The 13,379-nt window shown below is 33.3% G+C and overlaps 1 protein-coding gene across 1 annotated transcript in view; it reads right to left on the reverse strand.

Annotated features, from left to right (window-relative positions):
- Positions 1–310: 310 nt before the first annotated feature.
- The window catches only part of LOC102806769 (WD repeat-containing protein 89-like), a 44,165-nt gene continuing 31,096 nt past the window's right edge, over positions 311–13,379 (reverse strand). The window contains exons 14-15 of the mRNA XM_085500062.1: positions 8,550–8,666; positions 311–2,544 (exon numbers count right to left, since the gene is read on the reverse strand). Coding sequence (XP_085356188.1) covers positions 2,311–2,544; positions 8,550–8,666 — 351 coding nt within the window. The 3' untranslated portion in view covers positions 311–2,310. The remainder of the gene's footprint in view (positions 2,545–8,549; positions 8,667–13,379) is intronic.

Genomic DNA, 13,379 nt, shown 5'->3' on the forward strand with positions numbered 1-13,379 from the left:
TCTATCTGTGCAAATACTTAGTATGTATTGAATTTACTATGCAATACCAAAATGTGATGATTATGCAAATACAACAATTCGCGTATATATTGTGTGGCTGCCATTTCTAAATAATTTGCATTCTGGTAAGTTACACATGACTCACTGCTATGTTCCATCAATGCAAAAGTTTAGAGAATGCAAATCATCAACAATGGCTGCGGTGTAATAACAGCAAATTTGTTTTTCTTATAAAAATAGGAATTTTTTTGTTTTCATTCAACATGTTATTTTTAAGATGAACAATTCAAATGTTCCAACCAAAGCTAAATTGTTGAGTCACAGATCAATATTTTATTTACCAGGTATATGCAAGAATTCAAGTCTTTATGTGCATGAGGATGCTAAAAAACACAGGCGCGCACACAAACAACAGTCATAAACAATAATTACTATACATGATAGTGAAAAAATTTAATAAACAAATTATTGAAAAAAAAAGTTATAAAAATGTTATGCAATTAAAAGTAAATTCATGTCAAAGGCAATATGTGCACATGGCAAAAAAATCAAGTATTGAGGTTCAAATACAACGATAAACATTTGGACGTTTGAATATGTTATCAACTTAATATGTCCATCAAGCTAAATGCCTCCATTCTTAATTACCCAGAATGCAATACGATAGTTAAGATGTCTGACAGAATTACACATATTTTTCATTATTTCATGTACTTAGTATTGACAAATTTGTCAAGTTGTTTACTTTCAAACAACTTTGTGGAAACACTAACATTATTTATTTTTTTGATTTCTCAACAGATGCTTTGAATTCCTCTAATTACGACAGAATAAATTAGCCATTGCTGAGAATAACAATAAAATAAATAAATAAACAAATTATACCTCTTGGTCACCCCTTGTTCTGGTCATATGTTCATTTCGTTAAACCCCCACTTGTGTCAATATCTAATCTATGCAGGTTGTAAACCACTATGGTTGTATTCATATGCAGAATGTAAACTACTATTTTATATCTTGACTGTAAACTGGCATCATATTAATCTCACATATTTTTGAATCACTTTTGTAAGTCTTGCACAGAGTAATACTGTTTTGTTCTATATGCCAGAGTTGCACCTTGTGTGAAATGACAACTTCAGCCAAGGTACATCTGGAGTTGGTGAGAAGTTTACCTATTGGAACATCAATCACCGCAGAGTTGAGCTTCTATTGACTGAGCTAGTAAGGAATTTGATTGGTTCTTCAAAAGTGTTGAATTATTCATAAACAAATGACAAAGAGTTCAATGGACACTTAGTGTCTTAATAGTGCACATACACCCAAAATAGCATGCAAAATGGAACCTATTTTAGAATGGTTGGTTAGGTCTTCACTTTAGGTATAGTTGTACATTGGTTCAAAAAGAAAGGATGGTCTTTGCATCAAACACAGAGAAGGATCGTCTTTAACAACCCTAAAAAAAAAAATATTTACTCGACTGCATCTAGTTGAACGGAGTTCATAGCCATAGCTCTGTTCTCAAAAAGTTGATTTTGATAAGTGATACTTTTGTAGCAATGTGATAATGTAACAGGAAATCAATGCTACACAGATTCAAATTAAATGGCTGATTTGTTGATTATGAACAACGAAAAAAAAAAAGAATAAGAAAATTGGAGGAATAAAAAAGATCTGAGAAAAAAATCTCACACAAAGATGTGAAAATACTTTTTTAAATTTGTTTGATAGGGTTCTGGCACCACTTCATAGTATAGCAGTTAATTAAATACAATTTATCCCATAAAACTGATATTTCACACATATGTGAGAATGATATAACATTGCATTACAGTTACCACTGTATTATGATAAAAATAAATAGCATAAATATTGCTGCAACCATCTTGCTTGAATTTATTTACCGATTGTTTTGACGAAAAAGGCTTTTCAATAAGAGACAAAGTTCCTAGCAGTTTTACTATGTTCACACCAACTTACATTGCTTTAAAGCCAGAAATATCTGCGATGTTAGTTTCCTTGGCAACTCTGCAAAGCACCATGCTTATATTTTGCAGTGATTAACACAGAATGCATATGTTTCCTTGGCTCCTATCGTTATTGCCATGGCAACACCTCTCAATGTGAGGTAAACAATGATAGATGCTTGTCTCTGTATTTTGCATTGTGGTTTCCACATGACATGCAGATTTGAAAATACTTGTAGGTCCCAAAGACCACCAACATCAAATAGTTTTACTGTTTTGTCTATTGTGCTGAAAACTGCTCACTACGAGAACTCAGCAACTGCTAGTAATTGCTTTTAAACGATCAGTTAGCATTGTCATTGTCCGTCTGTCCTACTGCGTTGTCACAATGTACCACTGCATTGTCACAATGTACCACTACATTGTCACATTGTACCGTCTTTGCATTGTCACACTGGACTTGCATTGTGATGTCGCGTTGCTGTGACTTTGTGGCATCGCACTGCTTTTTGTAGGGTTTTGTCGTGTGCCGTATCTTCAGCCGCTGCATTTTCTTCGGCAACTTTTCGGCGTGCATCTGAAAATAAAAACACAAACAACAAAATAATTGGAATTGGTAGGATGAATTGAGACATTGAATACTAAAAAGAAATATGACAACAAGATCCTGAACAAAAAAAAAAAATCAAAATAAGACAAAAATTTGATTATAAACATATTTATTTTGATTCAGAACAGAAAATATTTCCAAATCTGTCCATAAAGACACTTAGTGACAAAGTGGTAAATGTAATAATAATATAAACACCAAATTAAGAACAAATTGTAAACTGGTTAGCAAGGGATATTCCATCTGTCTGTTTTTTTTTTATTTTAATCACAGCTTAAACGTTTAAAAATAACAGAATATACTTTTTTTAGAAACTAATGCCTGCAAGCATGAAATAAAACCAGAAAACAGTGCAAAGTATGTAAACAAGTGTAGCCAGCGAGATGGCAATAATTCGTAAAGGAAGAATTCATTTCATGGTTAGTTAAGTAACACAGCGATGTATACAGGTCTGCAGATAGCTAAATTTAAATGCCTCCCTCAAGGCAATCCACAAATAGATCCGGTATTCACGGCTTCCTGAGAAATTCTAGGACAATGATCGAGAGAAATCAATACATGCAACTAGGGTGAATCGTGAATGTAAATTGATAGAGATCATAGATCCAAGGAACTATATTATGGTGCAGGACACCTATGTGAGACAGTTTGAAACGGGATGCATCCAATGGTTACTCTGACAAATATAGTACTTTAGTATATTCGATGAATTGGTGAGACATTTTGGTTTAGTTCTTGGTTGACCTTTCCTAATCAATAGACCCAACACGTAATCAACATATGGTAACACATTATCATAGGAGCCATTATAAAAAAAAACACCATGGCTCCATTATCCCATTCTATAAGTCTTTACCTCATTCTAAGTTTTATTACCCCATTCAGGATGTCCTCTTCCATTCATTGGGTTTGTACAAACCCAATAAAGTATAAATTGTTTGTTTTCTGGATTATTTTACAAAGGAAAAGTTTTGAATCATCCCCAGCTTACCCCATTCAAGGTCATCTTAATTTTGTTTATTTGCATTGAAATATTTGGAAATATTTACTACCAAAATTCATATGAACTGCATAAATTGCATATCAATAGCATTCCATAACATAAACAACATATCCTATGGATGTTATAACCCCATTCTTGATTGTTTCAACCCTATTCCAAATGTACCAGCTTATTGTTGTGATCACATTCTAGTATTGTCCTTATCCCATTTTAGTTATCCTCACCCCATTCTAGTATTGTCCTCATCCAATTCCAGTATTGTTCTCAACCCAAATGCATATTGTCCTTATCCCATTCTAGTATTGCCATTATTCCATTCCAGTATAGTCCTCAACCCAAATGCATATTGCCCTTATCCCGTTCTAGTATTGCCATTATTCCATTCCAGTATAGTCCTCAACCCAAATGCATAGTCCTTATCCCATTCTAGTATTTCCCTTATCCCATTCTAGTATTGTCCTTATCCCATTCCAGTATTATCCTCACTCCATTCTAGTATTACCCTTATCCCATTCTAGTACTGTCCTTATCCCATTCCAGTATTGTCCTTATCCAATTCTAGTATTGTCCTTATCCCATTCTACTATTGCCTTTATCCTATTCTAGTATTGTCCTTATCCCATTCCAGTATTGTCCTTATCCCATTCTAGTATTGCCCTTATCCCATTCTAGTATTGCCCCCACCTCGTTCTAGTATTGTCCTCAATCCATTCTAGTATTGCCCTTATCCCATTTTAGTATAGCCTGTATCCCATTCTAGTATTGTCTTTACTCCATTTTAGTATTGCCCTTATCCCATTCTAGTATTGCCCTTACTCCATTCTAGTATTGCCCTTACTCCATTCTAGTATTGCCCTTATCCCATTCTAGTACTGTCCTTATCCCATTCCAGTACTGTCCTTATCCCATTCCAGTATTGCCCTTATCCCATTCCAGTATTGCCCTTATCCCATTCCAGTATTGCCCTTATCCCATTCTAGTATTGCCCTTATCCTATTCTAGTATTGTCCTTACTCCATTCTAGTATTGCCCTTATCCAATTCTACTATTGCCCTTATCCAATTCTACTATTGCCCTTATCCCATTCCAGTATTGTCCTGATCCCATTCTAGTATTGTCCTTACTCCATTCTAGTATTGCCCTTATCCCATTCTAGTATTGCCCCCACCTCGTTCTAGTATTGTCCTCACTCCATTCTAGTATTGCCCTTATCCCATTTTAGTATAGCCTGTATCCCAATTTAGTATTGTCCTCACTCCATTCTAATATTGCCCTTATCCCATTCTAGTATTGTCCTCACTTCATTCTAGTATTGTCCTTATCCCATTCTAGTATTGCCCTTATCCCATTCTAGTATTGCCCCACCTCGTTCTAGTATTGTCCTCACTCCATTCTAGTATTGCCCTTATCCCATTGTAGTATAGCCTGTATCCCAATTTAGTATTGTCCTCACTCCATTCTAATATTGCCCTTATCCCATTCTAGTATTGTCCTCACTTCATTCTAGTATTGTCCTTATCCCATTCTAGTATTGTCCTCACTACATTCCAGCATTGTCCTTATCCCATTCTAGTATTGTCCTCAGCTCGTTCTAGTATTGTCCTCAGCTCGTTCTAGTATTGTCCTCACTCCATTCTAGTATTGCCCTTATCCCATTCTAGTATTGTCCTCACCCCATTCTAGTATTGTCCTCACTACATTCCAGTATTGTCCTTATCCCATTTTAGATTGTTTTAACCCTATTTTTAGTAAAACTAGAGTCATTTTGTTCATCACAGTATACACAATGCAGAGTTATATTCATTATTTTGTCACAATATTCTCATTGGGGTGTGACTTCATTAAAACATGAGCAGTGAAGCAGACCAAGAACCAAGTGACCCCTGAAAAATTACTTTCTATAGCATATCATAAAAAAATTTACTTATAAAGGTGTACCCAACCTTTGTAGATGTACTGCAAATCACCAGAAGGTAATTCAAATGTCATGGATATTATGAACTGACTGTTTGTGAAATTCAAGTTCATGAGAGCAAATAAACTTAATTATTACCTACAAATGACTAGAATGAACAACATCTTCAATCATATTTTATTCGCAACAGCTTGAAGAAAATAATTGTTTTCGATTAATTTAAAACTGATCTAAACTTAATCCAGTAATCAGTATTAGACACTGTACAGGTGATCAGATCGGAGCAACAATGACTCGGCATAACAGGTGTCTCTTTGTCATGCAAATGAGACAGGTAATGAGCCTTGGAGTTGTTGTTTTCAATACTGGCCCCTACAAGATATTGCATTTCAAACACGTACGTTACGGCCGGCCGACACTAACAGCGTGTCTTGAGTAAACTATTTTGGAATTTCAAAATTTTCAATTTTTTTTATTAACATCTGTGTAACATTGTCATCTTTTTTTTCTTCTCATCTATCATAAATATGAAACGTGAATATGAATAAATGGCTGGGCATGTCACCAAAAAAAATTGGGAAAAAATGCAGCTTTCAACTTTATCATTATTTTCTGTTTATTAAAACTGTTCAATTTATAGCAATTCACACGCACTAAAAATTCTTTCTTAAATCAACAAAAACAATGATTATTAATAGTTAAATATAATTTTTTTTTTTACTTTTAACAATTATCTGTGATTATGTAAAAAAAAGCTTTTAACGCTAAAATATTGTTGTTTTGTAAAAAAAAAACACTTTGAGTCATGACAGTTGGTAGGTACCAGGCAGTGATAGGTAAGAGAATGGAATGCAATAACATACAATACCCTTTCATTGTGTACATGAACTCTGCTAGAACCACTGGGACAAGGTCAACATGCAACAAGCATTGTGTGATGGTTTCTTAAAATGAAAAGAATGTTTTCAAAACTATAAATAACTCCTGGAGTATCACGAAATGTTGCTCTCCAAAAACAAAAACAATTATTTTTCACCCCCCCCCCCTGGAATTAGTCACTATCTCCCGTACAGTAATGAATTAGTTTGCAAAAATACACCGAATGTTTGAGAAATGCATAAATAAAGTAGAATTTGTAGCAAGGTGACTAACTCAATAGCAATAATGAAAGGCACATGTTTTTATCGTAGCTTTGCTGTAGTGAACCCATATTTGACATTATACCATTGTAATGTCAGACGTCTTAATTTCAACCTTTTCATCACCAGACTTTCTCACCCAAATTTGTCTGCACATTTTTCTTATATTCTTCAATATTTCTGGAAATGAACGCTAATATTTGAGCCAACAGACAACATTTTAGTCAATTTTCAGTTTTTACTCAAAAAATATGTCAGCAATAACACAATAATTGAAATAACAGAATATCATGTCACATCTCGTTTTTCACTTTCTTCAAACTAAGGGATAAAATTCAGTCGGTATAAAGTTGGTTTAATTGTATAAAACCAGTAGACTCATTATAAGGAAACAGTACTTTTGTAACTTCAGTCAAGCAGCTGACAGTTTTTAACCACTTTACTCGGTCAATTATTTTCTTTTTTATCTACGTGACAAAAAAATATTTGGTTTCAGTTACAGTTCAATAAAACACATGTCATTATATTTCTATTTTTGGTTGTGCCTCAGCGATTAATTCATCAACAGTTTTCCTAAGATTTACTTAATGACTCATCAACACATGGCATTGAAACATGACAGGTTTAAATAAAGTGCCATTTTGAAAAAAAAGTGATTTTTTTCCCCATCTGCTCAAAAACGCTGGTAAGTATGAGGTCTTCCAGTTTAGTGGTGAGTTATTCAATTCAAACCAATTGTTTGACTTCTTCAAATAAAGACACATACTATGTTTTGGTGACATAGTATGCTATATACCTTCAAACAACCACTAAATGTGATGTCTCTGTGTGAGCAAAATACTGAATATTGCAAGCATTGAAAAAGAGAACTACCAATTAAACCTGAAGCCCTCAGGTGGTCGGATAGGGAGATATGGTTAAATGACTAGTCACCGTACATCTCTGATTAGAGATAAAACACACAATATTCCAACATTTAACACACACTACTCAACTACATACTAGATCATATTTTGACTACTGTAAAGTACTTTATTTTAGCTTGAATAAATTTTCGCTGGAAAGACATTTTGAGTTTTTTTTTTCACTGATTTGAACATAAAATATAGGACAAAAAAAGGTATATTCACTGGATTTTATTTACACTGAATCATCTCTTCAGTGAAAATAACAAAAATAAATTGCAAAACGAAAATAGTATTTCACAGTATCTGGTGAAATTTTTAAAGGCCCAATTCACTTGCCCCGGGCAAGTGTGAATTGGAGGTGTGGCTATTCTAATGCATCCTGTTTCAGCGGTCCAACATCACGTGACTTTGATTGACAGTAGTAATTATTCAAGATTAGTCGCGCATCCCTTTCCCCGGTTCATGTTTTTTTACTTTTATCTGCCAAAATCTCAGCTCGTACATAATTTATTGTCATAAATACAACACACAGTCACTGCTGTGATATTCATAGTCACATGCATCCACTTTGGCATGACATAATCGACCTGTAAGTTCGAGAAAACACGTTTTTACCGGGGCTTGGCTGGAGCTGTTTACTACAGCGTGACAAGCAAGGAAATAATCCCTATTGTTTAGGAGCGTATTTACGGTATAGTATACCTGGGCCTTTAACTCGATTTGAATAGGGTTTACCCAGCATTGCCTAGTAACCTTAAAAGTAAATCATTAATAAAAAAGTCATGGCATGGATGGATTCCAGGGGAATAACAGACTTCTTATCAAATTATATACAATAGTGGTAACCCAAACAGCTCTTCTTCGTACTGGTAGTCGGCCATCTTGACACTTAAGTTCATAAACAAGCACTGTGAAGTTTTGTAACCAGACTTTCATCTGAGAAGGATGGTTGCAAACAAGTATTGCTCCAAGAAACAAAAATAGTATTATTATAATAGCATACTTACAGTTCTGACTTTCCTAGTCTCCCTCTGTGGTCTCTCTTTGGACAATTCTTCAATCTTCCCCTCTTTGGTCCATAGTGATAGCATGCCATCTTCTCCCCCAGTTATTAGACTTTCAGTCTATCAACAAACAAACAAACAAACAAACACAAATGTCAAAATGTATCAAGCAAAAATGAGACCCCTTCCCATTTTTGGAAACTAAACATTGCACCTCAACAATTGTTTCTAGGGTAACTAAGAACAGAATATTCCTAATTCAGTGATCTTCTTGGATTAGAATGAGACATATCCTGACAGATTACAAGTTTGGTCAAAGCAAAAACCTGTCAACAAACAAGCTTCTCTCTGATTGGTCTGCCTGTTAAATGTTAGGATTGGGTAGCCCATGGAGCTAAAAAAAGATTTTTTAGCTCCATGGGTAGCCAATCAGGTACAATCTTGTACCTAGCTTCATATTGATTCCAGATTCATCCTTTACTTCCATGTGAAATAACTAAATCAACATTACCAATTTTTAATAAATTTTATATATTACATACAAAATGTGTAAAAAAAGTTATATACACAGATTAGATTGACGGACAGACGGATGTACAGACACTAATGCTTTACTAGTACCGGGCATATCAATATTAGTAAGATATTGCTATGCAGGAAATTTACTAGGTATTAAACTACATAAACTATTGTAGTTATAGATTGGGTAAACTTTAGTAAGACAATGTTAAGTCACATATATCAATAGATTTTATATGGGGGGGGGGGGGGGTTGCTGCTGACAAACTCAAAATCTTTTGAAAATTCCAAGAATTTCAGGTGAGAAGGTTAAGTGGTCCATAACTTGATTGACAAGTAGAGAATCAATTTTACAGAGTACTAGGGCAAAGTACTGATCTACATGTAATCCTGGCTGCATTGTAGGACAAAGTGGAATGTCTGCAGTTATGCATAAAATTAGCACATGTATTATGCACAAGCAGCCAGTCGGCTGAGATAGCTCCGCAGTTAGCAATGCACATTTCAATTAAAGAACAGAAGATATCATTAGAAAATGAACAATATGTATATAAAGCAATGGGACTTGCTGTTTTCAACAAGAATTTTAAAATATCACTTTTCACCAAAAATTACAAAAACATTCATCAAAATTAGATAATTGAAGATATCACCACGAAGTTAACAAATCTGAAAGAGGTCCACATGTAGTATCTATATATGTAATATCAAAGCAATTGGACTTGCGGTTTTTAACAAGAAGTCGAAAATATCACTTTTTACCAAAAATGACAAAAATATTCACCAAAATTAGAGAATTGAAGATATCATTACAAAATGAACAAATCTGAGAGAGGTCCATATGTAGTACCTATATATGAAATATCAAAGCAATTGGACTTGCGGTTTTTAACAAGAAGTCAAAAATATCACTTTTTACCAAAAATGACAAAAATATTCACCAAAATTAGAGAATTGAAGATATCATTACAAAATGTACAAATCTGAGAGAGGTCCACATGTAGTACCTATATATGAAATATCAAAGCAATTGGACTTGCGGTTTTTAACAAGAAGTCAAAAATATCACTTTTTACCAAAAATGACAAAAATATTCACCAAAATTAGAGAATTGAAGATATCATCATGAAATGAACAAACCTAAGAGAGGTCCACCCAAGGTACATATACACCAAGTATCAAAGCATTCAGGCTTGCAGTTTTCAAGAAGAAGTCGAAAAAGTAAAACATTGACACGGACGACAAATGACGACGGGACAGACAATCACTCATATGATAAGCTCCGCTCAAAAAAGTAGACAGCAGAGCTAAAAATATGCATTTGTATTACCTTCGTGATTTAATAATTTTAAAGGCGCTGTTCGCAACAATGAAATTTAGTGAAGACTCCCTGTCTGTTTTAAATTTTCTCCCCAACGTATGAAATTCGCCAAGCCTTGTGTCTCACCAAGTGTTTTATGCTATAGAAGATTTAAAGGTGGGTGAATAAGAACGCATTTCACATCCACATTAATTGAAATCGCGCAATGTGAATTTATATTCTTGGAGAATTTGGTCAGAATAAGTACTTTCCTTGTACATCCTTGTGTGCATGATATGTTCTCAATTAAAATGAAATTGTATCTCAATATATCTTGTCAAAAATAAATAATTTTCATTGGTTGCAACAGTTATCATTTTAAAACATAACATTCCATAAAAGTTCATATTTTGTTTTTCCAATAGCAGTACACATCAACCAGAACTTGTATTTATTGTGTACAGCATCATTAAAATCATAATTAATTACTCAGTTTTATTATTTTTTTGACAAACGGCTCAAAATTTAAAAGAAATTAAATTGAAATATCTGAGATACGATTAGCTTTAAGGTTGACCATATATCATAAATTACATTAATTTCGTCCAAGACGAATTTATTTGAAATTCATGAGCCGGAGTAAATACAAAATTTTTATATAAATGATTCTTAAGTGATAGTGAAATATTTTTCCCAAAATTTTATCAGATGAGAGTATTCTATAGCTATACACGAAATATTATTAGTTTTGGACTCTGTAGATGAAAGTAGTTAATGACTATGAGGAAATAAACAAGCAGCCTGTCGGCTGAGATAGCTCCGCTGTTAGCAATGCACATGGCAATTAAAGAACAGAAGATATCATTAGAAAATGAACAAATCTGAGAGAGGTCCACATGTAGTACCTATATGTATAATATATCAAAGCAATTGGACTTGCGGTTTTCAACAAGAAGTCGAAAATATCACTTTTTACCAAAAATTACAAAAATATTCACCGAAATTAGAGAATTGAAGATATCATTACAAAATGAACAAATCTGAGAGAGGTCCATATGTAGTACCTATATATGAAATATCAAAGCAATTGGACTTGCGGTTTTTAACAAGAAGTCAAAAATATCACTTTTTACCAAAAATGACAAAAATATTCACCAAAATTAGAGAATTGAAGATATCATTACAAAATGTACAAATCTGAGAGAGGTCCACATGTAGTACCTATATATGAAATATCAAAGCAATTGGACTTGCGGTTTTTAACAAGAAGTCAAAAATATCACTTTTTACCAAAAATGACAAAAATATTCACCAAAATTAGAGAATTGAAGATATCATCATGAAATGAACAAACCTAAGAGAGGTCCACCCAAGGTACATATACACCAAGTATCAAAGCATTCAGGCTTGCAGTTTTCAAGAAGAAGTCGAAAAAGTAAAACATTGACACGGACGACAAATGACGACGGGACAGACAATCACTCATATGATAAGCTCCGCTCAAAAAAGTAGACAGCAGAGCTAAAAATATGCATTTGTATTACCTTCGTGATTTAATAATTTTAAAGGCGCTGTTCGCAACAATGAAATTTAGTGAAGACTCCCTGTCTGTTTTAAATTTTCTCCCCAACGTATGAAATTCGCCAAGCCTTGTGTCTCACCAAGTGTTTTATGCTATAGAAGATTTAAAGGTGGGTGAATAAGAACGCATTTCACATCCACATTAATTGAAATCGCGCAATGTGAATTTATATTCTTGGAGAATTTGGTCAGAATAAGTACTTTCCTTGTACATCCTTGTGTGCATGATATGTTCTCAATTAAAATGAAATTGTATCTCAATATATCTTGTCAAAAATAAATAATTTTCATTGGTTGCAACAGTTATCATTTTAAAACATAACATTCCATAAAAGTTCATATTTTGTTTTTCCAATAGCAGTACACATCAACCAGAACTTGTATTTATTGTGTACAGCATCATTAAAATCATAATTAATTACTCAGTTTTATTATTTTTTTGACAAACGGCTCAAAATTTAAAAGAAATTAAATTGAAATATCTGAGATACGATTAGCTTTAAGGTTGACCATATATCATAAATTACATTAATTTCGTCCAAGACGAATTTATTTGAAATTCATGAGCCGGAGTAAATACAAAATTTTTATATAAATGATTCTTAAGTGATAGTGAAATATTTTTCCCAAAATTTTATCAGATGAGAGTATTCTATAGCTATACACGAAATATTATTAGTTTTGGACTCTGTAGATGAAAGTAGTTAATGACTATGAGGAAATAAACAAGCAGCCTGTCGGCTGAGATAGCTCCGCTGTTAGCAATGCACATGGCAATTAAAGAACAGAAGATATCATTAGAAAATGAACAAATCTGAGAGAGGTCCACATGTAGTACCTATATGTATAATATATCAAAGCAATTGGACTTGCGGTTTTCAACAAGAAGTCGAAAATATCACTTTTTACCAAAAATTACAAAAATATTCACCGAAATTAGAGAATTAAAGATATCATTACAAAATGAACAAATCTGAGAGAGGGTCACATGTAGTACCTATATATGTAATATCAAAGCAATTGGACTTGCGGTTTTCAACAAGAAGTCAAAAATATCACTTTTTACCAAAAATTACAAAAATATTCACCAAAATTAGAGAATTAAAGATATCATTACAAAATAAACAAATCTGAGAGAGGGTCACATGTAGTACCTATATATGTAATATCAAAGCAATTGGACTTGCGGTTTTCAACAAGAAGTCGAAAATATCACTTTTTACCAAAAATTACAAAAATATTCACCAAAATTAGAGAATTGAAGATATCATTACAAAATGAACAAATCTGAGAGAGGTCGACATGTAGTACTTATATATGTAATATCAAAGCAATTGGACTTGCGGTTTTCAACAAGAAGTCGAAAATATCACTTTTTACCAAAAATGACAAAAATATTCACCAAAATTAGAGAATTAAAGATATCATTACAA

The sequence above is a fragment of the Saccoglossus kowalevskii genome, chromosome 6 (assembly GCF_978046115.1).
Source record: "Saccoglossus kowalevskii chromosome 6, keSacKowa6.1, whole genome shotgun sequence".
Taxonomy (NCBI): domain Eukaryota; kingdom Metazoa; phylum Hemichordata; class Enteropneusta; family Harrimaniidae; genus Saccoglossus; species Saccoglossus kowalevskii.